This window comes from Haliotis cracherodii, unplaced genomic scaffold (assembly GCF_022045235.1).
Source record: "Haliotis cracherodii isolate W230 unplaced genomic scaffold, xgHalCrac1.p SCAF_9, whole genome shotgun sequence".
Classification (NCBI taxonomy): domain Eukaryota; kingdom Metazoa; phylum Mollusca; class Gastropoda; order Lepetellida; family Haliotidae; genus Haliotis; species Haliotis cracherodii.
In genome coordinates this window covers 12681279-12709045 of record NW_027266343.1, presented here as the reverse complement: position 1 = coordinate 12709045, position 27767 = coordinate 12681279, and the positions used below count along the sequence as shown (strand labels likewise).

General features: G+C 43.1%; 1 protein-coding gene across 1 annotated transcript; it reads right to left on the bottom strand.

Annotated features, from left to right (window-relative positions):
- Nucleotides 1-27767, bottom strand: LOC139452356 (uncharacterized). Its single transcript, XM_071233811.1, has 19 exons — nt 27680-27767; nt 25810-25911; nt 24358-24535; nt 21841-21985; nt 17704-17834; nt 14605-14662; nt 14281-14410; nt 12611-12940; nt 11767-11895; nt 10435-10537; nt 9064-9145; nt 7897-7966; nt 6429-6545; nt 5981-6045; nt 5350-5438; nt 4763-4829; nt 3583-3749; nt 2915-3078; nt 1-2235 (listed from the first exon to the last, which is right to left on the bottom strand). The coding sequence occupies exons 2-19, from the start codon at nt 25907-25909 to the stop codon at nt 344-346; spliced, it is 4017 nt and encodes a 1338-aa protein (XP_071089912.1). The 5' UTR covers nt 25910-25911; nt 27680-27767; the 3' UTR covers nt 1-343.

The window sequence follows — 27767 nt, the reverse complement described above, 5'->3', positions numbered from 1 at the left end:
AAAACAGACCCTGACAGTCAACCTACTGACTAGTGACGATCAGGCCTTGAAACTGCTGGTAAAACTGGACGTCTTCTGCTTTGCAGTGACATAGGAAAACAGCATACAATTATTGTTTTGAAAACTCCTTCATCTAAATCAAATTTCTGTCATGGCAATCAAACCTTCTGGATGTTTTCATTATTTTAAAATCGGAATATGTTTTGCCTGAAAAACTAAATTACTTTGACCAGGTGGAATTTCAACTGAACTCCATTGTGCTGCAAACATTGTTGCCACTCCCCCAACATTCTATCACATTTCTGCTTATTCCAAGTGGACTAATCCTTCATGTGATGAAGATTCAGATGATGACACTTTTCTTGCTCTTGCAGCTGTATACAGTATGGTCTGTTGAGCCACAGAGAGTACAGCTGCGCTTCCCCGGAACCCAACTGTACCTGGGTTGTCGAGGTTGTTCCTGGCTCTGCCGCAACGGCTTCATATAGTCCATCTCTTCAACACCTCCAGTGTCCATACACGATGAGAAGCTATTGTCGCTCTCACCACAGTCTTTCGAGGGAGTGTCGCCTTCCCCAGACAAAACAAACCCATCCAAATCATCTTCATCTAAATCGTCCTCAAAGCCATATTGGTTGGAGTACTCTGGAAGCATGTGACAGTTTGGGATGCCCTGATACTCTGCATCATTGGAGTTGCTCACAGTGGACCGCTCATCCTCCACCTCGCTGGTGATCTCGGACACACTGAAGCTGGTGTTAGCTGCATTGGTGTCAGTGTCTGCTACCACTAGCTTCTCAACTTCTGATGACTCTGCGCCCCGACCCTGCTCACACGGAACTGTGACGTCTCCACTTCCAAAGATGTCCTCCACGATTGACTTGATGGAGGAAGATGATGAGTCGTGACGTGATTTTCTTAAACCTGATTTCCACGATCCACTCATGTCTTCTGAACTTGACGAACTTAAGTTGAGTCCTACATCTCTTCTGGAGGATTTGTATCCTGGTGGTGTTCCTAAAGGGGTCCTAGAGGATTGGCGTCCTGGTGATGTTCCTAAAGGGGTCCTAGAGGATTGGCGTCCTGGTGATGTTCCTAAAGGGGTCCTAGAGGATTTGCCCACTGGTGATGTTCCCAAAGGCGGCCTAGAGGATTGGCGTTCTGGTGATGTGATTGGCACCCATTCTTCAGCATTTACATTTATAAGTGACCTTGGATCTGGGGAATGTGATGCTGGAGGGGTCATTCTATTTGACTTTGTTGACCTTGACCGACCTGCCTTCGGGGAGTGAGTTCCAGCATTCCACCAGTCCACAGGAGTGAGTGACCTTGTCCGGGACTCACTCCCAGTATCGCTCCCTGATTCATTCTGCTCATAGCTGCTGTTGAGGATGTCCCTGACCGAAGGGAACTCGCCCAGCCCACGCTTAGTAAACACAGATTTACCAGCATGCACATCATCCACTCCATGGTCCTTCCTTCTGTCCCCACGGTCCTTCCTTCCGTCCCCATGGTCCTTCCTCCCGTCCCCACGGTCCTTCCTTCCGTCCCCATCGTCCTTCCTTCCGTCCCCATGGTCTTTCCTTCCGTCCCCATGGTCCTTCCTTCCGTCCCCACGGTCCTTCCTTCCGTCCCCACGGTCCTTCCTTCCGTCCCCACGGTCCTTCCTTCTGTCCCCATGGTCCTTCCTTCCGTCCCCACGGTCCTTCCTTCCGTCCCCACGGTCCTTCCTTCCGTCCCCATGGTCCTTCCTTCCGTCCCCATGGTCAACCTCTTTTGGAGTCTGATAATCCAAGCCAGGCCCCTCACTGTTCTTTTCCCCCTTGCGACAGAAGTGAGAACCACTTGAACTCTCCTCTGTAGCATGCTGCTGGGAGTTCAGATGCTTCTGAAACCTCGGAGGCAAATCTTGAATAAATTTTCCTGAGAAAACATATTTTTCGCCACTCAAAGTCTGGAGAGCTAAAGCTTTGAGACCACTGTCCGTGGGACCTTTGATATAGGAGTTTTTGTGTTTCCCCGAGCTGACACACTTGGCCCAGGAGCTGTACTCCCCTGCAGGAGCTGGTGGGATGCTGGGAGCTGCTGTACTGGTCACTGTCTGGTCTGGTGCATGCAGTGAGGTGGCAGGACATTGATAATACCCCGGGCTGACCTCGTCTCTGCACAGACTGTCATTAGCCACGGGGGAGATGTCTTCTATCTCGGTATCAAAGTGGCTGAACAGGGAGCTATCTGAAAACACAATATAACTATTCAGGCTCTTTTCTTCAATTACTTGTTTGACAGGTGTTTTTTATATAAAGATGTTTTATTTTAATGATCAGTCAGTAAATTACAGAACAAATGAAATGAGAGAGACAGCTTAGTTTCGTTTATGAGTCAAGGAAAGTCAAAAGTAAACTTTTCTTCCCCTATTGTGAGATTATTTTCATCACTGACATTAAGTAGTTTGATCAGTAAGTAATATACTAAAAGATTAAAAAACCCAAAGAAATTGTAACTGTTTATGACAACATTTCAGATAAAGAGTTGGGTTTGAAGTAGGCTTGTGTTTCCCCAAACCGAAAGTAATGGTATCACTGGAAATTTATGGTGGTATGTAGGTCCCTTCTAAAAATGGCAGTGAGGCAACTTTTGTTTTTTCAAGTACTCGCGAACATGTTTCAAGTGTTCTTTATGCTATTTTTGTATCTTCCACCTTTGACCCCTAAATTTGATGCTGATTTCAAAATGAAGTTCTGATCAGTCATGAACTTGAAGTTTATTGCATCTGACCTAAGGAAGTTGATTCAGAACAACTGCTAATGTAGTTTACAAAACACTGACATTGCTGGAAACATCCAGGTTCATACATAGTCCAGTTACTACTAACTATGTTCCTGAATGCATTTACCGCCTCCTGTTTGCCTACCCTCTTGGTGTGACTGTGCTGTAGAGTTGGGGTCAGGGACAGCAAAGGATGAGGTTTCTGTCTGGACCTCTACGCTGACCAGCTTTGGGCGAACCTGCTCCGCATCAAATACCTTCACTGGACTCAGTTTCAGCAACATCTTCAGGACCTGCTCACGAATCTCCCTGCAAAGTGGACAACCACTTCCTTAGTGAACAACTCTACGTTTGTCACAGGTATGTCTAATAAACACTTTGTTTCAAGGAGCTAGAACAGTGTTACCTTGGATGTGACAGAGCTAGAAAAGAGTTACCGGTATCTTGAATGTGTCTGAGCTAAAAGTGTCAACTTGAATGTGTTTGAGCTAAAAGAGTGTCACCTTGAATGTGTCTGAGCTAAAAGAGTGTCAACTTGAATGTGTCTGAGCTAAAAGAGTGTCACCTTGAATGTGTCTGCGCTAAAAGAGTGTCACCTTGAATGTGTCTGAGCTAAAAGAGTGTCACCTTGAATGTGTCTGAGCAAGATGAATGTTACCTTGGATGTGATTGAGCTAAAAGAGTGTCACCTTGAATGTGTCTGAGCTAAAAGAGTGTCAACTTGAATGTGTCTGAGCTAAAAGAGTGTCACCTTGAATGTGTCTGAGCTAAAAGAGTGTCACCTTGGATGTGATTGAGCTAAAAGAGTGTCACCTTGGATGTGATTGAGCTAAGACCTTGTCCTGCAGCCAGTTGTGTACCCGGACGAAAGTGGATGGATCAATGTCGGTGATGATGTCTGCCGCCACCACCCACACCCCCTCCAGACAGTCGGTGTACATCTGCTGGGTCTTCTCATACTGCAGGCCCACGTGGTACCCCTACATGTCAGGTCAACATGGGTCAATACAGGTCAACAAGGGTCAATACAGGTCAACAAGGGTCAATACAGGTCAACATGGGGCAATACAGGTCAACATGGGTCATGCAGGTCAACATGGGTCATGCAGGTCAACATGGGTCAATAGAGGTCAACAAGGGTCAATACAGCTCAACATGGGTCAATACAGGTCAACATGGGTCATGCAGGTCAACATGGGTCATGCAGGTCAACATGGGTCAATACAGGTCAACAAGGGTCAATACAGGTCAACATGGGTCAATGCAGGTCAACATGGGTCAATACAGGTCAACATGGGTCAATAGAGGTCATCATGGGGTCAATACAGGTCAACATGGGTCAAGACAGGTCAACATGGGTCAATACAGGTCATGGCAGGGTCCTTGTTTTCGCATTGTCAAGAGTAATCATTCGTTTTGTTATACCAAAATTCACTTTAAAGTTTATGAAGTCTTTAAACTGTCCTCTGTTTCATTACAGTAATTTAGCTGTGAACCATGAAATGTCATACCAGACACCATCTTGTTTTCTAGCAGACGAGTCAATATTCATCACGTGACAGGTCAATACTGATAATGTGACAAGTAAATATTTGAGGTCAGTGTCACATGATTTCAGGGCCTACATTGAAATGTATTGTTTAGTCACATGGTATGGATTAACCAATGGAATTGCAAGATTCTTATTAGAGGTATAACAAACCGGGGGCATAATAAGAGGTGAGCAAGTTCATGTGGGGAATCAAACCTTGGTCTTCGGCTTGACAACCAACGCATGAACCACAGAACCTAGTGGAGGGAATTATACAGGGCAGGAGGTGATCATTCAGTTTGTAACACGTTTGGATTTCCAATGGGGAATCTATCAGGAACCACTATGGCTCAGCCCATAGCTCTGTGTAGCGACAAGTCAAAGCCAAAATCGTTCACAAGGCGCAGCACAGAGTTGGGTGACTGTTTAGATCTGATGACAAGTGCGCAGTCTGGGACTTACACTTCTGTTGTAGATGGCCCATTTCTCCACTGTGTTGAAGACAAAGCCCTGGACCATGTCGGCTGTGCTGTGACAGAAAACAAAACTCAAAAGGCATAGCATCTGGCAGGGTGTTTACAACAATAAAATGATTTGAAATAAATAAATAGAATTAATTAATTCCAGAAAATAGGGCACATATAAAAATGTACATATGATATGAGCAAACTCCAATATAGTCTTGCATGTTTACTGGTCATTGTGTTGGTTAGGGGTTATACAGGTAACAAACCCATACTGCCCACTACTTCAAGCCTCAATACAGGGTTTCATCTAGCCAATGAAAATGCCCTCTAGACTCAAACAAGATCTTGAGTCATATTGGGTCATCATCTTAACTTGGAAGCTATGGATTAAAAGATGTTGATAAAACAAAAATGTTGTTATTTCAACCTTGAACAGTTTAGAAACAAAACTCACGGTCTACCTAATCATGATAATCAAATATGAAAATAGGATTAGGATAATTTTGGATCATGTCACATCAGATATGGAGGATTCCTGGGTCATCTGAAACCCTGTCACCATGACAACTATAAGGCACTTACTGTTTATTCCACAGTCGAGACAATACGAGGAGCTGGCCCAGGACCTGGCCAAATTCTTTATGGTAGGTTCTTGCCTTTCCAAATGGAGGCTGAAATAGTCAAACCCCAAAACTGAACCCTAGTAATCCCAGTACACAGAGACAGTATATCTTCCTACTTCAGGGGTTTTCCTGAAGACCGCTAACTAACATGACATTGAACAGCGGGTCTTTATCTTACAACAGGAATTTAACAGGCCTTTACAGTATGTTGGTTAAGACTGCCTCTTGAGTGGGTTGAGTGGATGGAGCGTCGGGCCGGAGAGCAGAATGTTGGTGGTTAAATCCCAAGCCGCATCATACCAAAAGAAGTTTAAAGATGGCATTGAGTTGTTAATATGGCTGGTGCTTTGCATCTGGGCTTAAAACAACGACTGGCTGACTCTGTGGGTGGTTGTGTGGGTGGTTGAGTGAGTGAGTGAGTGAGTGGGGTTTGGTGGGTTGAGCGAGCGAGCTAGCAAGCGATATGCAATGTATCCTCATGAAAACCTTTCTGCTGACAGTGCCAGCAGTCCTTCAATATTGGCCATTTTATTTCAGCCACATGGAGGTGCTAGGGCATCCAAACGTTCACCAACAAGTATCAATCTCACCTTGACAAATCTGCTCTCAAGCTGTCGTAAAGTGGTTTCCATTCTTACGTCAAAATTTGCTGAATCTGAAACAATTAAGGTGAGTTAGTGAGTGAGTGAGTATAGTTTTACACCACTTTTAGCAATATTCCAGCAATATCATGACGGTGGACACCAGACATGGGCTTCACACATTGTACCCATGAGGGAAATCGACAACAGCCTTCAGCATGATGAGCAAACAATTTAACCACAAACCTGGGATTCAAACCCACATTCACAGGCTTCTGTCAGCCTGAGGGATGCATCTGCACAGTGAACTGCAGCACCTTAGACAACTGGGCCACCCTTATCGCAACAGTCTGAGAGAGCTCCACAAACTGAACATCTATCATGTCTGTGAGTAGAAGGACTACCACTCATTCAGCCTTGTCATTTGTGAGACCAGCGTCCAGGGGAGACAACTCACCTACATACGTGTCGAGAACGTTGAGCACGGTGACTTGATGAGGGCCTGTGAGGGTGACGGCCGTCTCCAGCAGAACTTCAATAGCGACAGACAGCCCCCATGGTTCCTTCAAACACCCTGCATCAGACACAGACAAAAGCATCACTCTTGTGATCTGAACTGATCTGTTAGACTGGAAGAAGTCCCATTCGTCCCCACTCGCCCCTTTCCGTCCCCCCTATCGATGAATGTTATGTGCGAAAATAAGACAAACCAATGAGAATGCACGTATGATGTCAAGTTCATCGTCAAAGAATCCCTCAGAAATAATTTTTGATTTTACATACGTCTTGCATGTAAAAATATACCCAAGATACAGTTAAATGTGTTCAATCATACTGTATAATTCCGCATGTCCTGATGTGCTTTAAATTCCATCTGAAATATATATAATATACGGGGAAATATATGTGAACCATTTCACAACGAGTTGACAATTGTTTTAGGTATGCCCGTTTGTGCTAAGAGGGAACAAGGTCGCAAAAATGGCCACGAGAGCGTAAAGTCACTATTCAGCTTGTCCCGGAATAACACGAGTTGGTCACGACTGAAAGAAGTCCCTGCTTCCAAAATGAATTTTTGTAAAATAATATAAAAAATCTTATCTGTGTCCTACAATCCAAACAATGTTTTAAATTTTTTCATTTTGTTGCATTTTGATTAAGTAAGGTGATGTGAGACATCATTCACATTACATTATAATTAAATGGAGACTGCTTCAGAACACAATCTATTTTCATGCAAATTTTGGAACTTTTATTTTTGCTTGTTCAAACTAGTATGTAACCAAATAAACAGTTGTGTACAATCAACCTGGGAAAGGGCCTCCCTACATTAACAAGCACACAAACGCATGTCAAGGGAAGTAACTGTGTGCCATATTGGATCACATTGTTTTTTAAGAATTAGGATTTTTTTTTTTAAATATCTGAAAATGGAAATAAAAACGAAACCTGCGGCAGACTTCATGATGATTCGGTCAGTGCCTGAGAACCAAGACTATTGTTTTGTTAAGCCTTATAATATAATGGAGACTTCTTCAGAACGTTGTCCATTTTCACGCAAACTTTGGAACTTACATCAAACAAACAAGATCTGTTGGATATTTGTTTAACTGGATAAATGTTGCATCGATATCATGTTGTGTTTGACCTGCCTATTAACTGAATTTTGTCTAAATCCTTCAAAATCTGTCAAAGCTACCGTCTGAGAGCCAGGGTCATAACAAGCGAACCCTCACGTTTGTCTGCTGTTGAACACTGCACTCAACAATGTTCCAGCTCAATGACGACAGTGTGAAAATAATCGAGTCTGGACCATACAATCCAGTGATTGACATTGCGAGCAACAAACATCAGTTAAATACCAACGGGTCATGTTTGGAACAATTCCACCAGCAACTAAGTCTTCATGTGCCAGAATAACTGACCTGGCTGCACCACTCTGTTGAACTGATCACACAAGGCTCCTGGGTCTTCGATCTCCCCTTCGTCTAGGATCTACAGGACACAGACGCGTGGGATAAATAACAAGGAATAAATAAATGCAGATGATTGTGTGGCATTTGATTCGCTAACCAAGCCATTGTTTTCAACTTTTTGTGTGTGAACCTATGTTTCCATACAACACCCACCCCTCCCTCTAAACCCCCCCCCCCCCCCCCCAAAACAGGTCATGCCCACTAACAACATACTGTTTCCTGATTGGCTGATATTGGAATGGGCGGGGCTTGTGTTGCATTGTTGTTCTGAAAGATGTCACAGACTGTGTATCTTTGTCCAATGATTAAAAAAGGAGTCTGTGAAGTTATTATTGTTGGCCTTTTTTATTTACATAAATTTACTTCCACCTGTTTTTGTGCTAATGGTGTGTACACTTTTCGTTAATCTGCTACAGAGATTTACATAACATTTTTTTATATTTATACCTCAATAAACACCAAATACACTGAAGACAATTAAGCTTTTCAGAAAAATACAGTTGCAAAGAAATTGAGATCACAAAATAGCTACATATTATCTGCTCATGTTAAAAGTGAAGACGAGGGCCCACTTGCACGAAGCGATCTTAGTGCTACAACTATTGTAAGCCTATGTTAAAGTATGGGAGTTACGATCATCTTAGCGCTAAGATCGCTTTGTGCAAGTTGGCCGAGGTGAGGTGAGGTGAGGTGAGGTGAGGTGAAATGGGGTTTAACGTCGCGTCCAAGATTATTGCACTTATATAGTGGCGTGCATGCGTGCGTGCGTGCGTGTGTGAGTGCATGTGGCTGCTTGTACTAATCCGGACTGATGCCGATTTATAGTGCTAGCCCACTGAGATACCATGCTGCAGTTTAACATGAATACCCCACTCAGACACAGTATACTGACTCCGAGCCGACCAGTCCTTGTTTTAGCCCCTTAATGCCGAGTGCCAGACAGGGTAACAACAAGTACCATCTTTTAAAGTCTTTTGGTATGACGCAGCCGGAGATTGAACCCTGGACCTTCCACTCTCTGGACGGACGCTCTATCACTAGACCACGGAGGCAGTCTTAAAGTGAAGATGAGAGTCAGGAAGCACATCTACCATGACTTGGAGATTACTGACATACCTTGGAGAGTTGCTTTGACAACTGAGACTCCAGCCTCTCGCCAGGCGTTGGGGAATCCCCTAACTTCAGCAATTGCAGACTGCTGTAAAACATCACCATCTGCTATGATACCAGCATGATACACTTTGTCGATATATGATACATATCTTGGTTGTAAGGCTGATACAAGCATGATACACTTTGTCGATATATGATACATATCTTGGTTGTAAGGCTGATACAAGCATGATACACTTTGTCGATATATAATACAAACGGTCTTTGTGTTGGGGAAAAAACCATCAAAACCCTCCTAATCATAGGTGATATACAGCAGGGGTCCGGAAAATTTAAAATCCCAATCGGACATTTGCATTTAACTTTTTCCCAGTCAAATTTCAAAATTCCCATCAAAATTCTTTGAAGTTGTATCATTGGGTACGTTTTAACTGAATCACCGGTAGTTTGGGAGAGACATGTGCACAGCTGATTGCTATTTCCGGCTTAGTTTACGAGAAAATACACACGGTAATCTTAAACTCTGCAGATAAAACAATGCCTTGGAGAGCAGGAAATACATTTTAAATGGTAAATCATCATGTCTAGTGATGTTTTATATCAAATTTCATACTTTTATTGACCAAGTTTGTTTTACCTGTTTATTCACCTGAATTCACTGAAGGGTTACGATAACTCTCATCAATTATTTTGACCCCGAAGGCAGCGTTGTTTGTTTTTGAAAATGTCCAGACAGAAAAATTTAACGGTAAGCAATATGTTAAACTGGACATTTGAGATTCCCAATCGGACATGTCCGGCGCATATGACCGTTTACGGACCCCTGATATACAGTATCTTGGTTGTAAGGGTGATACAAGAAAGATATAATACACTGATGCTAGTGTGAACCGTCTGCAAACATAAAATGAAAAAAGAACAACCTGTCTGGCAACCATGGCAACGTAGCATACACTTACAGAAATATTTTGTTTGTTTGTTGTTTTACGCCGCACTCGGCAATATTCCAGCTATATGAAGGCGGTCTGTAAATAATCGAGTCTGGACCAGACAATCCAGTGATTGACATCATGAGCATCGATCCACGCAATTGGTGGCATGCATCAACCAAGTCAGCGAGCCTGACCGACCAATCCTGTTAGTTGCCTCTTACGACAAGCATAGTCGCCTTTTATGGCAAGAATGGGTTGCTGAAGACCTATTCTACCCCAGATCCTCACGGGTCGTTACAGAAATAAGAGAAACAAATCAACATACAATTCTTTTGTTCAAACAACGTTACAGTGAAGGTCACTTTTTACTTTGTCAACTCTTTTCATTCATAAATTCCTCAGTAACACAACTGAACCTCGGACTGAGGCAGGATGTCTGTACCTGGTACTGGGTGCCGTCATCTGTGCCAGATCTTGACTGGTTTTAGGAATTTCAGACTTCACTGCTTCTGCCTGGAGTTCCTGCAGGATTGGCTTCTGGGGACCTGGGGACATTCAGGACATCAATGATGACTTCGATTTTAGGAAACATGCATGCTACAACCTCATTCCATCTTCCTGAGGCAAGGGAGTTAACAGACTGTAAAAGTCCTGTTCCCACCCTGGCCGAACTAGGCTGGAGTTATATTTTGGCTGGACTAACGAGTCTATGTATAGTCCAATCCAAATTGCGTAACGAAATCGACATCTGGTTCATAAACAACATGGATTTCAATGTGCAGATTTCAGTTGACTGCAGGATTTTAAAGGATATGTACTGTCAACTGGGCGTTGACAGATATTGATCTTTTCATGTTTTTAATCAAGGTGCTCACGTGATATGATGCACTTTGTGAGGTAAGGCCTGTTTTATTACAATATATCAGATCTTCTCGACTGGGCGCCGCCATTTTGTTTGAAGCAAATGCAAGTAATATGAGAGCTGGAATCTGATTGGTCAATAGAAGGGGTATAGAAGGGACATAACTTGTAATAGCCACTGGTGGCACTACAATCGAGCCCAGAAATTCCAGCCTAGTCCGGCAAGGGTGAAAACTGGACTTTTACAGTCGGTTAACTCCCTTGCCTCAGGAAGATGCCTCATACCAGATTAAACTACCTTGCCTCCAGTTTGCATAAAAAGGAACCTAAATGCACCCGCAATCTGATGACATCTAAAAACACAGGACCTAACAGCTGAAATTCCCATTCCTCTCCCTACTTTGATGCCTTACATGCAAATCTGGTCTAACGTCTTATATGGTTTCTGGCAGTACTGACATAATGTAGAAGCTTGCATGCCCTCAGCTATCTTCATCATGTTAATAAGAAAGTTATTTGCACTTCTGGGGCCAAAAGCGGACCTTTCATCCTCAACTTTAGCCAATTTCATGCTTGGAAGAACAAACTTTCTGTTTACTGCGATAATATTGTAACCTTCCTTTACAAAATAGCAGCCAGCATCTGTAAGATTCTGTCTTCCAAGTTGAGAAACAGAACATATATTTATACTTTACATAAAGGATTGAAATTATACATGCATGTGGTAAGCATACAATGAGGGTCTGTCTTTGGTTGAGGGTGTGTCATCACGCCCTGATGATGTGGATTGTCACTCACACTTTCAGTCATTAGTTTCCAAGACTCAATGATTTACAGTTTTGATTAAGATTAAGCTGGACTACTGCTAACTGCAGCATCTTTAACAACATTCCCTCTCCCGGAGTGTACTGACCGTGGCCCTCTGTCATGCTCGGGGTCCAGTTCTGATCTCCTGAGGCTTCTCTTATCACTGCCACCTTCTGGGCAAACACATCCGGCTGATGCTTGAACACCTGCTTCCCTATGTCGTAGTCAGAGGCGCCTATGTCCAACAGGAATCATGGAGTGACCACAAGCACTTAACATATAACCATCATACCTTCAAACAAAAACTACAAAAATACTTCTAGAGAAAAATCATCTTGGCCCATCCCTTCAGGTTTTCTGTAATAAGAAGAAGAGTGCTATCCAGACTACCCATGTCTCTCGACCCACTCAGTAACCTCCACCCTGACCCCACTCTGTGACCTCCACCCTCACGTCACCCCACACAGTCACCTCCACCCCATTCAGTGACCTCCACCCTCACCCCAATCAGTGACCTCCAACCTAACCCCACTCAGTGACCTCCGCCCTCACCCCGGTCAGTGACCTCAACACTCACCCCACTCAGTGACCTCCACCTTCATGTTACCCCACACAGTGACCTCCACCTTCATGTTACCCCACACAGTGACCTCCACCTTCATCCCACTCAGTAACCTTCACCCTGACCCGACTCAGTGACCTCCACCTTCATGTTGTCCCCACCCTGACCTCACTCAGTGACCTCCAACCTGATCCCCCTTAGTGACCTTCACCCCACTGTGTCCCACACCTTCACCCCACACAGTGACCTCCACCCTCCCCCCCCCCCCTTAGTGACCTTCACCCCACTCAGTGACCCACACCTCCACCCTGACCCCACACAGTTACCTCCACCCTCACCCTTCTCAGCGACCTTCACCTTCACCCCACTCAGTGACCTCCACACTCACCCCACTCAGTGACCTCCTCCTTCTCCACAACAACTTCTTCCATATTCTGCTGGACCATCTTCAGATCCTTCTCCATCTCGGACGTGATGGTCTTCTTCCTCTCGTCCTCCTTCTTCTGCGCGATGATGTCCGCAGTTGCCATCTTGGTCTTGAAGATGGTGTTGAGGTTGAAGCCTGGGATGGTCACTGCTGGAGACTGGGGAGGTGTCTCGTCTGCCAGTTCCTCAGCGGGCTCACACACGCTCCTGCCAGAACTTACTTCTGACTTGCAGATAGGTTGGCCATCATGACTTGATTCTGAGACAGGACTAGATTCATAGCTAGGCAGATCTAAATGAAAACAAGAGTAATCAGGAGATGGATGCGGTGCAAATAAAATGGAGTTTGGCTACTTATAACCCACTTTAGGTTCATTAACATTGGATACCTTCAGTTCAGCATGTTTAGAGAAGAAGAAAATAATGCTGTTCAGTATTTTTCAATATCTAAAATCATCAAAAGGCACAAGTTCGCCACTAGACTGATCTGTATAGCAAGTTCCATCCAGAAATATTCGACAGTTTTGGAATTCTGCTCCGGAAACGAGCACTACCCTCATTTTACATAAAGTCCAACTTGTCATCATGAAAAATAAAATAAAATAAAAATACATAAAATGCCAAATCATCAAAAAGCATCAGTTCACTAGACTGATCTGGATAGCAACATGAGAAATATCCATCTGTTTAGGAGTTCTGCTCCAGAAACGGATGGATGGACGTATATGCTGATCGCAAATAATGACAAGAGTGCTCTGAGAGCACAACATCTTATAGTTATAGTTAGATATTGTGATATTCTCTGGAAACTGGAGGAGGAGTAGATTTCATGAAGCTCCGTAAAACAGGGGCAGTAACTCTGTCAAAATTAGTCGAAATGAAACGGAACTGCGATATGCGTATCATCAACATGTCGGCATCTTGTGTGTAGAGTGTCAGGGATATTCTCTAAAAGCTGGAGGAGGAGTAGATTTCACAAGCTTAGTACCTCTCTCACAATTAGGCAAATGAAGCTCTGTAAAACAGGGGCAGTAACTCTGTCAAAATTAGTCAAAATGAAACGGAACTGCGATATGCGTATCATCAACATGTCGGCATCTTGTGTGTAGAGTGTCAGTGATATTCTCTGGAAACTGTAGGAGGTGTTGATTTCACAAGCTTAGTACCCTCTGTGGGACAGACAGAGACAGACGGACGGCGACATAATCCCCCTTTGGACATTCTGGCCCGGCAGGGGATAAAAAGTAAAGCAATTATTACAAGTATCTTCTGCCAGCATCTTGTTCTAATAAAATGAACATTTCCAAGATTGTGGTGGGCAAAATGGAAAACCCCCATTATTTTTGCAGAATTGGGAATTTTTGTATAGTTGTGATATTCTGACATTCAGAGGTATTGTAATACTGAAGTCAATGAAATGAAGCCAGACTAAGTCCTAGGCCCAAAGCTATAACAGTATTAAGTTCCATGTTATGATAACCTGAATTTTGATATCTTTAGTTTCATGGTGGATAATTACGATTGATTATTCTCTGGTGTTGACGTGTTACATTTTCAACATCTGCGTCTGACATCTGCTTATTCATCAATCAAAGCTCTTCTACTTGATCTGAAACATCTCTAGCTGTTTACCTTCAACCTCGTCCCGATGTCTCTCCTCCGAAGCATCCAGACAACCTTGCTGCATGTCCTCTGTGGAACACTCAGGGAACACTCGCTCCACCTCATGGGCATACTCCGCAACATCATCAATGTCACACGCCTGCAAGACACGTCCAGGCGAGTGAGTTCAGTTTTACGAGGGACTTATTTAATAAAACTCAAAAGAAGTTAAGGACCACATGATTCATTCCTATTACTGTAGTTGATGTGCCATGCCACCTGTGCCACCATGTAGCCCAGTGCTTGAAACACCACTCTTCTAGACTGTATTCTACACAAGGATGTTCTACTCACCATTCCCACCTCCTCCTCCAGCATCAGGTGGGCCAGAGAGCGGGCATCCCCTCCATCACTGAAACAGCAACCTCACACATCACTGAAACAGCAACCTCACACATCACTGAAACAGCAACCTCACACATCACTGTAACAGCAACCTCACACATCCCCTCCATCACTGAAACAGTAGCCTCACACATCACTGAAGTAGCAACCTCACACATCACTGAAACAGCAACCTCACACATCACTGAAACAGCAACCTCACACATCACTGAAACAGCAACCTCACACATCACTGAAACAGCAACCTCACACATCACTGAAACAGCAACCTCACACATCCCCTCCATCACTGAAACAGTAGCCTCACACATCACTGAAGTAGCAACCTCACACATCACTGAAACAGCAACATCACACATCACTGAATCAGCAACCTCACACATCACTGAAACAGCAACCTCACACATCACTGAAACAGCAACCTCACACATCACTGAAACAGCAACCTCACACATCCCCTCCATCACTGAAACAGTAGCCTCACACATCACTGAAACAGCAACCTCACACATCACTGAAACAGCAACCTCACACATCACTGAAACAGCAACCTCACACATCACTGAAACAGCAACCTCACACATCACTGAAGTAGCTACCTCACACATCACTGAAACAGCAACCTCACACATCCCCTCCATCACTGAAACAGTAACCTCACACATCACCTCCATCACTGAAACAGTAGCCTCACACATCACTGAAACAGCAACCTCACACATCACTGAAACAGTAAACCTCACACATGACTGAAACAGTAACCCCACTCATCACTGAAACAGCAACCTCACACATCACTGAAACAGCAACCTCACACATCCCCTCCATCACTGAAACAGTAAACCTCACACATCCCCTCCATCACTGAAACAGTAGCCTCACACATCACTGAAACAGTAAACCTCACACATCCCCTCCATCACTGGAACAGTAAACCTCACACATCCCCTCCATCACTGAAACAGTAAACCTCACACATCACATCCATAACTGAAACAGTAAACCTCACACATCACATCCATAACTGAAACAGTAAACCTCACATATTCCCTCCATCACTGAAACAGTAAACCTCACACATCCCCTCTATCACTCAAACAGTAAACCTAAAACATCACTTCCTAACTTGGAATCACTTTGTTTCAAACTATTGTTGTATAATAGGGCCAATGGTTCAAATAGAAATGAAAGTATTATTCAGACATGTTTCAGGTGAAATAGACTTTAACATGTTAAAGTATAGTGAAGGGATAGTTTCATTCCCATAATATTCGTCTCCAAAATCTTAATATCATCCTACCTCTGTGAATTATTGGTGGATCAATGAAACATATTCATGATGCAAACAAAGGAAAAACACCTAGACAAGAATACAAGTCACCTACAAACTCTGCTTGTCTTCAGAAGAGACTGACTGAATCTGGTGCTTCCCTTGGGTGACTGCATGTTGTTGTGTGGGGGTGACTGCATGTTGTTTTATGGGCGTGACTGCATGTTTTTGTGTGGGGGGGGACTGCATGTTGTTGTATGGGGGGGACTGCATGTTGTTGTATGGGGGTGACTGCATGTTGTTGTGTGGGGGTGACTGCATGTTGTTGTATGGGAGTGACTGCATGTTGTTGTATGGGGGTGACTGCATGTTGTTGTATGGGGGTGACTGCATGTCGTTGTATGGGGGTGACTGCATGTCGTTCTGTGGGGGTGACTGCATGTCGTTGTATGGGGGTGACTGCATGTTGTTGTGTGGGGGTGACTGCATGTTGTTGTATGGGGGTGACTGCATGTTGTTGTGTGGGGGTGACTGCATGTTGTTGTATGGGAGTGACTGCATGTTGTTGTATGGGGGTGACTGCATGTCGTTGTATGGGGGTGACTGCATGTTGTTGTATGGGGGTGACTGCATGTTGTTGTGTGGGGGTGACTGCATGTCGTTGTATGGGGGTGACTGCATGTTGTTGTATGGGGGTGACTGCATGTTGTTGTGTGGGGGTGACTGCATGTTGTTGTATGGGGGTGACTGCATGTTGTTGTATGGGGGTGACTGCATGTTGTTGTATGGGATTGACTGCATGTTGTTGTATGGGGGTGACTGCATGTCGTTGTATGGGGGTGACTGCATGTTGTTGTATGGGATTGACTGCATGTTGTTGTATGGGGGTGACTGCATGTTGTTGTATGGGGGTGACTGCATGTCGTTGTATGGGGGTGACTGCATGTCGTTGTATGGGATTGACTGCATGTTGTTGTATGGGGGTGACTGCATGTTGTTGTATGGGGGTGACTGCATGTTGTTGTATGGGGGTGACTGCATGTCGGTGTATGGGGGTGACTGCATGTCGTTGTATGGGGGTGACTGCATGTTGTTGTGTGGGGGTGACTGCATGTCGTTGTGTGGGGGTGACTGCATGTTGTTGTGTGGGGGTGACTGCATGTTGTTGTGTGGGGGTGACTGCATGTCGTTGTATGGGGGTGACTGCATGTTGTTGTGTGGGGGTGACTGCATGTTGTTGTATGGGGGTGACTGCATGTTGTTGTGTGGGGGTGACTGCATGTTGTTGTATGGGGTTGACTGCATGTTGTTGTGTGGGGGTGACTGCATGTCGTTGTGTGGGGGTGACTGCATGTTGTTGTATGGGGGTGACTGCATGTCGTTGTGTGGGGGTGACTGCATGTTGTTGTATGGGGGTGACTGCATGTCGTTGTATGGGGGTGACTGCATGTTGTTGTATGGGGGTGACTGCATGTCGTTGTGTGGGGGTGAATGCATGTCGTTGTATGGGGGTGACTGCATGTTGTTGTGTGGGGGTGACTGCATGTTGTTGTGTGGGGGTGACTGCATGTTGTTGTGTGGGGGTGACTGCATGTTGTTGTAGGGGGGTGACTGCATGTTGTTGTATGGGGGTGACTGCATGTTGTTGTATGGGGGTGACTGCATGTTGTTGTATGGGGGTGACTGCATGTTGTTGTGTGGGGGTGACTGCATGTCGTTGTATGGGGGTGACTTTTAGAAACTGTATGCCCCGCGGTTTGTAAGAAGGACTAGCTTACCCTGAGTATAGGGCTATCTTGTGACACATGAGTGAAGCTCCGTAGGACACAATCGACACCTGGAGAGTCTCTTCTCCCTGGACCAGCTTTTCAAAATACTTCACGCCGCGACTTGTCCATGTCTTGGCAATCTATACAACAACAGTACAAAATAGTATCACAGGCAACAAACAAACAAAATTCTTAAAGAGTTGTATTTCACTTTTGGAGCAGACCGTGAAGTTTCGGGTAAAATAGGTCTCCAGCAACCCATGCTTGCCATAAAAAGTGACTATGCTTGTCGTAAAAGGCGACTAACGAGATCGGGTGGTCAGGCTCGCTGATTTGGTTGATGCATGTCATTGAATCCCAATTGCATTGATTGACGCTCATGATATCAATCACTGGATAGTCTGGTCCAGATTTGATTATTTACAAACTGCCATCATATAGCTGGTATATTGCTGAGTGCGGCATAAACCAAACAAACAAACAAACAAACAAACAAACTTTTGGAGCAAGACTTCATCAAGTGAAGGCCAAACTGTAAGAGTGTCGGAACTTGTGTGATGATCCATTAGGAAAGCGACTATTATTATTATTAAATAGTTTGTAAAGTTTACAATAAATTGTATATTCATAAATACTTATCCCATCTCATCTGTGTGCATTTCCCCTTCTTTATTATGTTTATCAATCCTTATGGAAATGTATGGAAATGATCCTTAAACATGTGTCCAGCTTAAACAACACAAACCATCTATCTGGTGGGGCCAACATTCTGCCCTGCTTGGTACTGAACAACACTCCGATAAAATGGGGATGATGACTGAGTGGGGATCTGACTTTTTGATTACCCGTCCTAGTTGATGTAAGAACTTCCTGGCGAACTGCAGATGTTTCTCCAGAATAATCGGATCTAAGTAAGCTTGGATGCAATCATCTATGTATGCTTCGAATATGATGCCCCGACACTGCTAAAACTGAGTGATAGGTTTTGTGATGCGAGCGATAAACCACAGGGCAGAAGAAAAGTCCAAATGGGAGCATGTTCCATTGATAATGATTCGCCTGAAAATTGAAGCAATAGATTCCATGGATGCGGTATTTCCAGGTTGAGCAGCAAACAGTCATCTGCAAACCATCGCTCGGCCACATGATTGATGAATTGTCTGATCTGTCAGGCCATTGTAGTACCTCCGCCCAGTGTGTCACTGCCAACACCACTGCTCAAGGATCGAGGTAGTTGATGTGTAGATATTGTTCATCTTCAGACCAAAGCCCTGCCACTCATTAAACAAACAAGTGTGCTCTCTAATCTATGTCGAGGCGCTGACGAAAGGTGGTGCATGGTGCGAACGTTTCACATGTTGTCATTGAAGCCCTACAGCAAGCCAGCAACATGGTCACTTTGATGTAGAAAATGTAAATCGTCAAGCTCTTCAGGGTCAAGGCTGTCGCAGTACATCCATACATGCACACAACATCAGCGTTCCTGTTTACCGGTAATTACCAGTTTTTTACTGGTAAACTTAGGCTTGGACCGGCAAATAAAGTACCTTAGACAAATCTTTGTTGAACAAAACCTTCATTTAAGTACATTTTTCAAACAAAGTCAGCTTGTCTGTTGCCATCAGGGTTTCCCCATGTCTATTTCTAGGTTAAATATCCATTTGTGGTGACTTCGTCTCAAAATATTAAAAAAGAGAGAGAAAATCGTGACTGAGGTTTGTGTGAATGACATAGAGATCTAACTAAGTTACTTCAGAGATGACACCTTTGCACTGAGCATGATTTTGAAAAAATTAAAACTAAACAAGCATGAAATACTCACATCCCTGCCAATATGACATGTCAGGTGTGTGCAATGAATTAGCCCCTGTGAACTATGTTCACTGGGCCTTTTTGTAAAGAAACATAGTACGTTTTTCAAGATCTGCTCCAGAAACGAGGACTACCACCATTTTCAGTCTAAATCAAAGTCGTTGCCATGGAAACTCTAAAAATAATATTTTTTTAAATCCCAAACAATCAAAAGTCACCAGTTCACAACTAGATCTATCTATGTGCTATGTTTGGTGAAGAAATATGGTACGGTTTTCAAGATCTGCTCCGGGAACGAGGACTACCGCTATTTTCAGTCTTAATCAAAGTCATTGCCATGGAAACTCGAAAAATAACTTTTTTAAAAATCCCAAACTATCAAAAGGCACCAGTTCACCACTAGATCTATCTATGTGCCAAGTTTGGTGAAGAAATATTGTACGGTTTTCAAGATCTGCTCCGGAAACGAGGACTACCGCCATTTTCAGTCTAAATCAAAGTCGGTGCCATGGAAACTCGAAAAATAACTTTTTTAAAAGTCCCAAACTATCAAAAGGCACCAGTTCACCACTAGATCTATCTATGCGCCAAGTTTGGTGAAGAAATATAGTACGGTTTTCAAGATCTGCTCCGGAAACGAGGACTACCGCCATTTTTAGTCTAAATCAAAGTCGTTGCCATGGAAACTCGAAAAATTATTTTTTTTAAAATCCCAAACTATCAAAAGGCACCAGTTCACAACTAGATCTATCTATGTGCTAAGTTTGGTGAAGAAATATGGTACGGTTTTCAAGATCTGCTCCGGAGACGAAATGTGATGGCCGGATGGACTGGCGGAAGGCCGGCCGGCCGGCCGGCACCCATTCCTATATCCCCCTTCCACTTCGTGGCGGGGGATAATAATTTTCATACATTTTTTTATTTGTTGAAAGTTGAGACTGGCAAAAGTTAGGGGGAACTGGTAATTTTTAGAGTTGCCTGTCCACAAGGACTGGCAGTTTCCAAAGCCAGCAGGAACACTGCAACATGTAAAGTGCATCGAAGGCTCGCATTAAGTCAATCTGTCCTGATTCCAGAACAAGCGGTCTTGTTTACAAACCAGATAAAGCTGTGACACGTGACATGCACATCGGACTCGATGTACCTCTGCGCTAGACACTTGATCAAAGCTCCACACACACACCCATCACATGACAATACATTGTGAACTGTATGGCAGACTGAGCAAAGTGTCCCGAGTTACGAAGAAATATGGTGTACATGCTGCATTCCCTGTAGAATGTGTCACTTGACCGATGCATTCATTAACAAGCTGACCTTCGTGATATTTGGTGCATGCAAATAAGTCTTGAAGATGACGACATCACTGAATCTTTTGCCGAATGTTCTAGTGAAAGTTCGATGAACAATCGTGTCCATCCTCACTCACTCGACGATGTCTATCCTGAGAAAGGTAACATTCCCAGTTCTGATCATCCTGGTACAGATGCCACATCGGACGATGATATATACTGCAATAACACTAGCCAGGGTTTGGATATCCGTAGGCGAAAAAAATTATGGTTGTGAAGATTATCCCAGGACTTGGGTAGCATAAGCTGACCCACTCAATCCTCTAATCAATCAGTGAGGATCCTGTTTATAATCACCACTTTCAATAATCACCACTTAGAGAGGTTTGCCAATCCTGCTCTTGGCTGTCCTGTCTGACTAATGAAGATCCGGGTAGAGAATAGGTCTTCAGCAATAGGTCCATGCTTGTCATAAGAGCGACTATACTTGTCATAAGAGGCGATAAAGGCGATCGGGAGGTCAAGTTTGGTTGATGCATATCATCATATCCCAATTACGTAGTTCAATGCTCATGGTGTCTATTGCTATGACGGTCCTCACAGAAAGTTGATTGTTGTGGGGTCCGTCGAGCCCAATCTCAGCTGTCAAAGCATCTCTGACGCTTGTTGAGAGGTAGAACAATTCCTGTCAAATCTCCCCCTGCTCTTCTGACCTCAACGATTGATGTGGTGAACGGCAATCTCTCACACAATCAAGCATATTGTAGCATTGTTGCTTCTCCTAATCGATTAGCATGATAAGCGATGATTCTTTGTCAAAACAAACAGACTGACTGATTCGTTGTAAAGATTTGTCCGACCCAGAAGTGGTCAGAACTGCCAGAAGAATCAACAGCGAATGATTGAGGTACGTCGGACAAAATGTTAGGAAATGTCTGATTGTGAGATAGGATATGTCTTAAAAATTGACCTTTTTGAATCTACCAGTAACAATTTTAGCCCAAAGATTTAAAGAAATACCAGACAGAATCTATCTACTTACAGGTCTGATTCCAGCGAGACAACACTTCCATGTATGCTGATGAACAGCGAAGAAGAACGCCGGAACAGCTGCACATATCTGATCTAGTGACACAATCTCAGTCGTGCCATAATCCAGGTAGAACACATCCACAGACCCCTTCTCACTGGAACAAAAGACAGAAAACAGCTGCAGGACGCCAGTCTGAAGCCCTGGTAGCATTCTGGTCAGTCATTTCAGTTCAGCTCAGTATTAAATCGGCCCGGCCGTCTAATGCGCCGCGATTCGCTGCACAGAGTTGCGTCCCTTTGGCACACCAGAAACCTATGATTGTGGGTTCAAATATCACTCCGCCCTGATTGTGGTTCTAGGTTTGTTAGCACTATAGCTCACAGGTTTCACCAGTCATTAAGCTGACATGCCGTGATATAACTGGAATAATGTTAAAAGCGGCGTTAAACCCAACTCACTCACTCAGTACTAAAATCTATAGATAGTGAGAGTCAAGTTTGGACTGAAAGGTTTATGACACAGGCTGTGATGTGGTATTGCTGCAGTGTTAACTTATGGCCAAATACTGTCATTCTGATATAATAAATTCAGAGAAAATAATCATGATAATAGCCATGTGCAAAAGTAATTTCTCCCAAGGTAAAGGCTTCCTTCAGAGTAGTAGGGATATATAAGCTTTGGAAACTCCAAAATGAGGGTGTTTCCCTGCTGTACTGCATGTCAGCCTTGAGAATAAGGGAATGAGCATGAACTGGAATTAACAGATTGACGCTGAAAGGTATCAAAGTTTTAATCGCGATCTGTCAGCATACAGTAGGCGGAAAATCCAAATTCTGCTGACTTTGGAAATTACACCATTTTCATTGGTCAATCATAGGTTATAAATCACAACCGCTGACTGAAACAGCTGATTTGATGGATTTGGTAAGATTAATATGAAACACTTCTTCCTCACTCATCATTGGAAGTCATTTTGAAAAAATGATACCTACAAAGTTGTTGACCTCCAGTTTTTACACCATTCAAAGCATGTGGGGTAATATACTCACCGCCAAAAGAAATGCAAATGAGTGAGCGAGTGAGTGAGGTTTAACACCGCTTTTAACAGTACAGTCAAATTTCGTTAATCCGACACTCGTTAATCCGACACTCGTTAATCCGACAATCAGTTAAATCAGTGCTATTTCGACCCTTTAATCAGACAGTCTCGCACTCCAACTCCGACACGCCTAATTTGCAATGAATATCCAAAATCACTCATTAATCAGACACAGTGATCAGCTTACTCTGTGGTCATCTGCCCGCGAGTACACAGCCCCGTGTTTTGATGCGAGACGAATCGGCTGGTAGCTGCATATTACAATGGCTGCAGAGATAAACTTGCTTAACAATAAACAATTAATGCTTTAAATAAAGAAAACAGGATAAATCACATGCTTAGATTACCCCAATCTTATTTATATTTATTTAATATTTTTTTATTGCGTATTTGAATCCTTATCTATCGTGTAGTTGTCCGATTTTCGATCACGAACGTTGATACTACTAAATTTCGTTTATCCGACATACTCGTTAATCCTACATAATCATATGCAACCATTGATGTCTGATTAACGGGGCTTGACTGTATTCCAGTTATATCACAGCATGTCAGCTTAATCATGTTAATGTGGGAGGAAAGCCCGAAATGATGCAGGTCTCCGACGTTTACCTCTTCGGAAAACCCACTAGCACGGATATGGTGCTGACAAACCTAGAAACATAATCGGGGCGAACCTGGATTCAAACCCACAATCATAGGTTTCTGGTGTGTCCTAGGGACGTAACTGCACAGCGAATTGCGGCGCCTTAGACGACTGGGCCACCCGTGCCCCCCTGTTTACATATAAAGAATTACTCATATTCAAGAGACAAAAGATTGGTTCGATGCACAAACAAACATACTGCTATGATGAGAACCAATGCTCATGAACACATCACGGGATGTCATAGATCCATGAATCAAGATGACTCATTTGTCTTGTTCAGGATTAGGTCAAAAAGTTTGGAAATCATGTGCAGCATATTGTGATAAAAATAAAGACACCGTGGTAAGACTTGACTGATTCTTAGTTTTGTCTAAGTGATACACATTGTAAACATCTCTTGTACATCTATGAGAGAGCGTCCGCCCGGAGAGCGGAAGGTCCGGGGTTCGATCCCCAGTGGGGTATTCATGTTAAACTGCGGCATCAGTCCGGACTAGTACAGGCAGCCACACAGACATAGACACAGACACAGACACAGACACAGACACACGTGCATGCACGTCGCTATATAAGTGCAATAATCTTGGATGCGACGTTAAACCCCATTTCACCACACCTCACCTCTTGTACATCTAACAAACATACTTCTCTTTATGTTTCTATCATGTCTATGGTTTATGTTTCTTTAGGCGGTGAGTGTACATTTTGAGCAGAAAGCACAAATCTCTACGCTACTTAAAAGCACAAGGATGATGTGGACAAGAAGTCCGCTAGTTACATGTTGTGTCGGGCTATCTGCGCCCTCCTCCAGGAACTATTGCTGCTGATGCTAGACTTGACCACAACGTAGCAGCCATCCTCCATCCAGTTGGCATCATCGGGAACCAGCATCCCCACCACATCACAGAACCCCTGCACTTCCTCCTCCAGCTGCTTCAAGCCCTCAAACAGCTGCTCTGTAAACACAATGTAACCACGGCAACAGTAAAAATGACACTTCCTGACAGAAGCCCTCAAACATCTCTGTAAATAAATTGTTTGATAGGCATTACTTAGAAGTTGACAGAAGACAAGATAGACACAATTTTTATGGATAACAACTTCTTTAATACTGTGAAAAGCGACGTTTCGATATAGATCCTTATACCATTGTCAAGCAAGACTGAATGGGGGACATAGTGCAGAATATATATAGTAGGTGGGGGATTGTTATCCATAAAAATTGTGTCTATCTTGACCTCTGTAAATGCTATGAAACCATGGCAACAGTAAAAAAACACTACTTCCTGAAAGAAGCATGCTCAAGCCCTCAAACAGCTACTCTGCAAACACAATATAACCATGGCAACAGTAGAGAATGCCACCTCCTGACCATGCTGAACATAACCATTCTGTCTGATGATTTTCAGGTGTCCGACTTAAGCTTGAAGTAAAAGGGTCCTTGTGATAACCCTAATGTTATAGGTTTCAAATGTAGCACATTCAGCATGTTAGGGGGTCTCAAGATTACAAAATTATAGCAAAAACATTAAACTGCTAAAGTTATCCCGCCCCCTGGCAAATTTAGAGACCTGTGAAGATCCGGGGTATAATAGGTCGTCAGCAACCCATACTCGTGGTAAAAGGGGACTATTCAACCTATTCTTACCCGGATCTTCCTAGGTTGACTTCGGTCCTGCTCCACGCTGAAGCACATGTAAGGCATAATGCAAAAAATATTCAAGAAAAATATATATAGCTGAACATCCTAAAAGATGACCTTGACCTTAGACATGAATAGAGTTGAAAGATGTCTTAGGATTTGTAAAGAAACTGTACAGGTAAGCATGCCTCAGAAACTGACAAAAAAAACATGTTTTACAAACCCGAAGGCTGACCTTGACCTTTCAGGGTTTGATAACTTTCAAAGCATCGCCCCATCCTAAGAAGTTACAAACTAAATGCATGATAAATGCATCATATACCATGATGACTTTTGAGAAAGTGACACCACAAACTTTTTTGTGAGATTTGTCAAATTCCAACAAAACATAACAGCAGTTTTATTTCACGGACCTGCTGACAAAGGTCACTTGACCTGTAAATAATAATTGTTTTATGTTCAATGGTAGATCATTCCATAATAAAGCTGCTGCATTTTTTAAGGATCTTTTCCGTTGTTACTGCCAGCGTTGTTGAGATGAGAATGTCATCTTTGGAACATGATCTTAGGGAGGAGAGCATGACTTACCCGTTCCAATCTGGATCCAAAAGTTGGAAGGGTCGATGACATGTGTCACATGCCCCAGCAACAGACTGCTGTCTTCTTCCGGTACTGTGTCTTCTTCCATTTCTAGAAAACACAAAAACAAAATGACCCAGTAATTAGGGCTGTGACGATTCACTGATACCTACCACATCATCGATACTAAAGGACAGACAATACTTGAATTGTTAGATCCTGATATGCCATAAATAGAATAGAAACTGATAGAGTTGCCTCCCGTAAAGGCAGAAGCAACATCGTGCAACTTTTAAGCATGGCGGAACACAACGACTTGGCGATAGAGGATATGCCTGCTTTTAAACTATCACATAGAATAGCCATTCCTTTATTTAAAAAAGTATTTTATCTTGTTGTTTTTTCGTTAACAAGTTTTTTTATTTTTGAGATAACCTAGAAACATAATCAGGATTAACCGGGTTCACACCTACAATTAGAGGTTTCTGATGAGACAAAGGGACACAACTCTGCACAGTGAATGTTTCTTTGGAGAAATGTGTGCCCTCTGTGTATGAACTCCAGCATTGACGTTGAGCCGCTTGTATTGCTACAGTGTGCTGTATAGGACAACCTCACATATGAGCTATACCAAGAAGCCAGTGCCACCAATTGATATTTTTTATACATGGTCAGGTATTGACAAGCTTTCAACAATTTTTACCAATAATCACCTAATGTTTAATGTGCAAAAACCTCTAATAATATTCTCAAGAGCTGAGGCCTCTACTATTAAGTAATACCTTTTCATTTATTTACTTATTTTTCATGTATGTTACCCTTGTACATGTTGTAAATCTTTTAACCATGTTAACATGTGTATGCTAGTCTCTCAGGGGGACTCATGCATAATTATAGGATGCTAGTGTATTCTTATGTTCTTATGTATAAATTAGGTGAGACTCATATAAATTAGCTGTCTGTCTGTATCGTGCTCACTACAATCATATATACCTGGAATGTACAGTGTTAGAAAGAAAGCTATACTGATGAGGAATGTTTCCTTGAACAACAATCCAAAGCGCCTGATTTTAAGCAAGACATTACTATTGTCAAAATATACAAAGGTGTGTATGTAGTGAACAATTTGTAATGTTTTTATTAATATTGAAAAATGTTGAACAGTCTTCGGCTTATCATGCGTGGTAATTTATATCCCTGTTAACATTGTCGGGCATGGATCGAGTGACTCCCTTTGGATATTTTCAAAAATGAATCAGTTAATGTTATCCCTTGCCGCAGAATATTGCGGAAGGCCATACATACAGATTTTTTTAGTTTGTTTCTAGTCCGCTCGTATGGACCATATTTTCAAAACTTCAACCTGTCTATACATGGTATAGCATCTTCTTGTTTGTAAGAGAAAGTGAAACCACTTACATGATAAAACGGTGCAGTCAATGTTTGAAACACAAAGTTTGGGCAAGCCGTAATGTTATATTTATCTTTCAAGCAGTTGACTACCCTCCTCAAAGACCAATGTGCGGACAATATGTCTCGGGATTGGAAATGGGATGTGAGACTGAGAGAGAGTGAACCCCTTTGCATGGAGACACGCTGGGGAAGCTGCTTGGCTAACGAATTCTATCTACTTGTGAGATGTGTTTAAAGTTTTCAAAAACTATTCTCTCGGTTTGGCTCTAGCTGGTTTGGGTTTTCATTTTTTCATTGGCAAGTGGACCAAATGAAACTGAAAATATACCTATATCGACTTTAAAAAATACTACTATCTATCCCCAAGTTCACAGCTGTTTAGGGTAGCGTAACACATAACAACCTTCTGCCTATTTCTCACGAGTCAATGAACACACGAAAACATCAACCCGTTTCTGTTTCTTACCTCTATATGAATCCTACTGACATTTCAAACGTTGTCGAAGACACTCGAAGTTGACTATCATACGGTTAAAAATATCTTCGGGGAATCA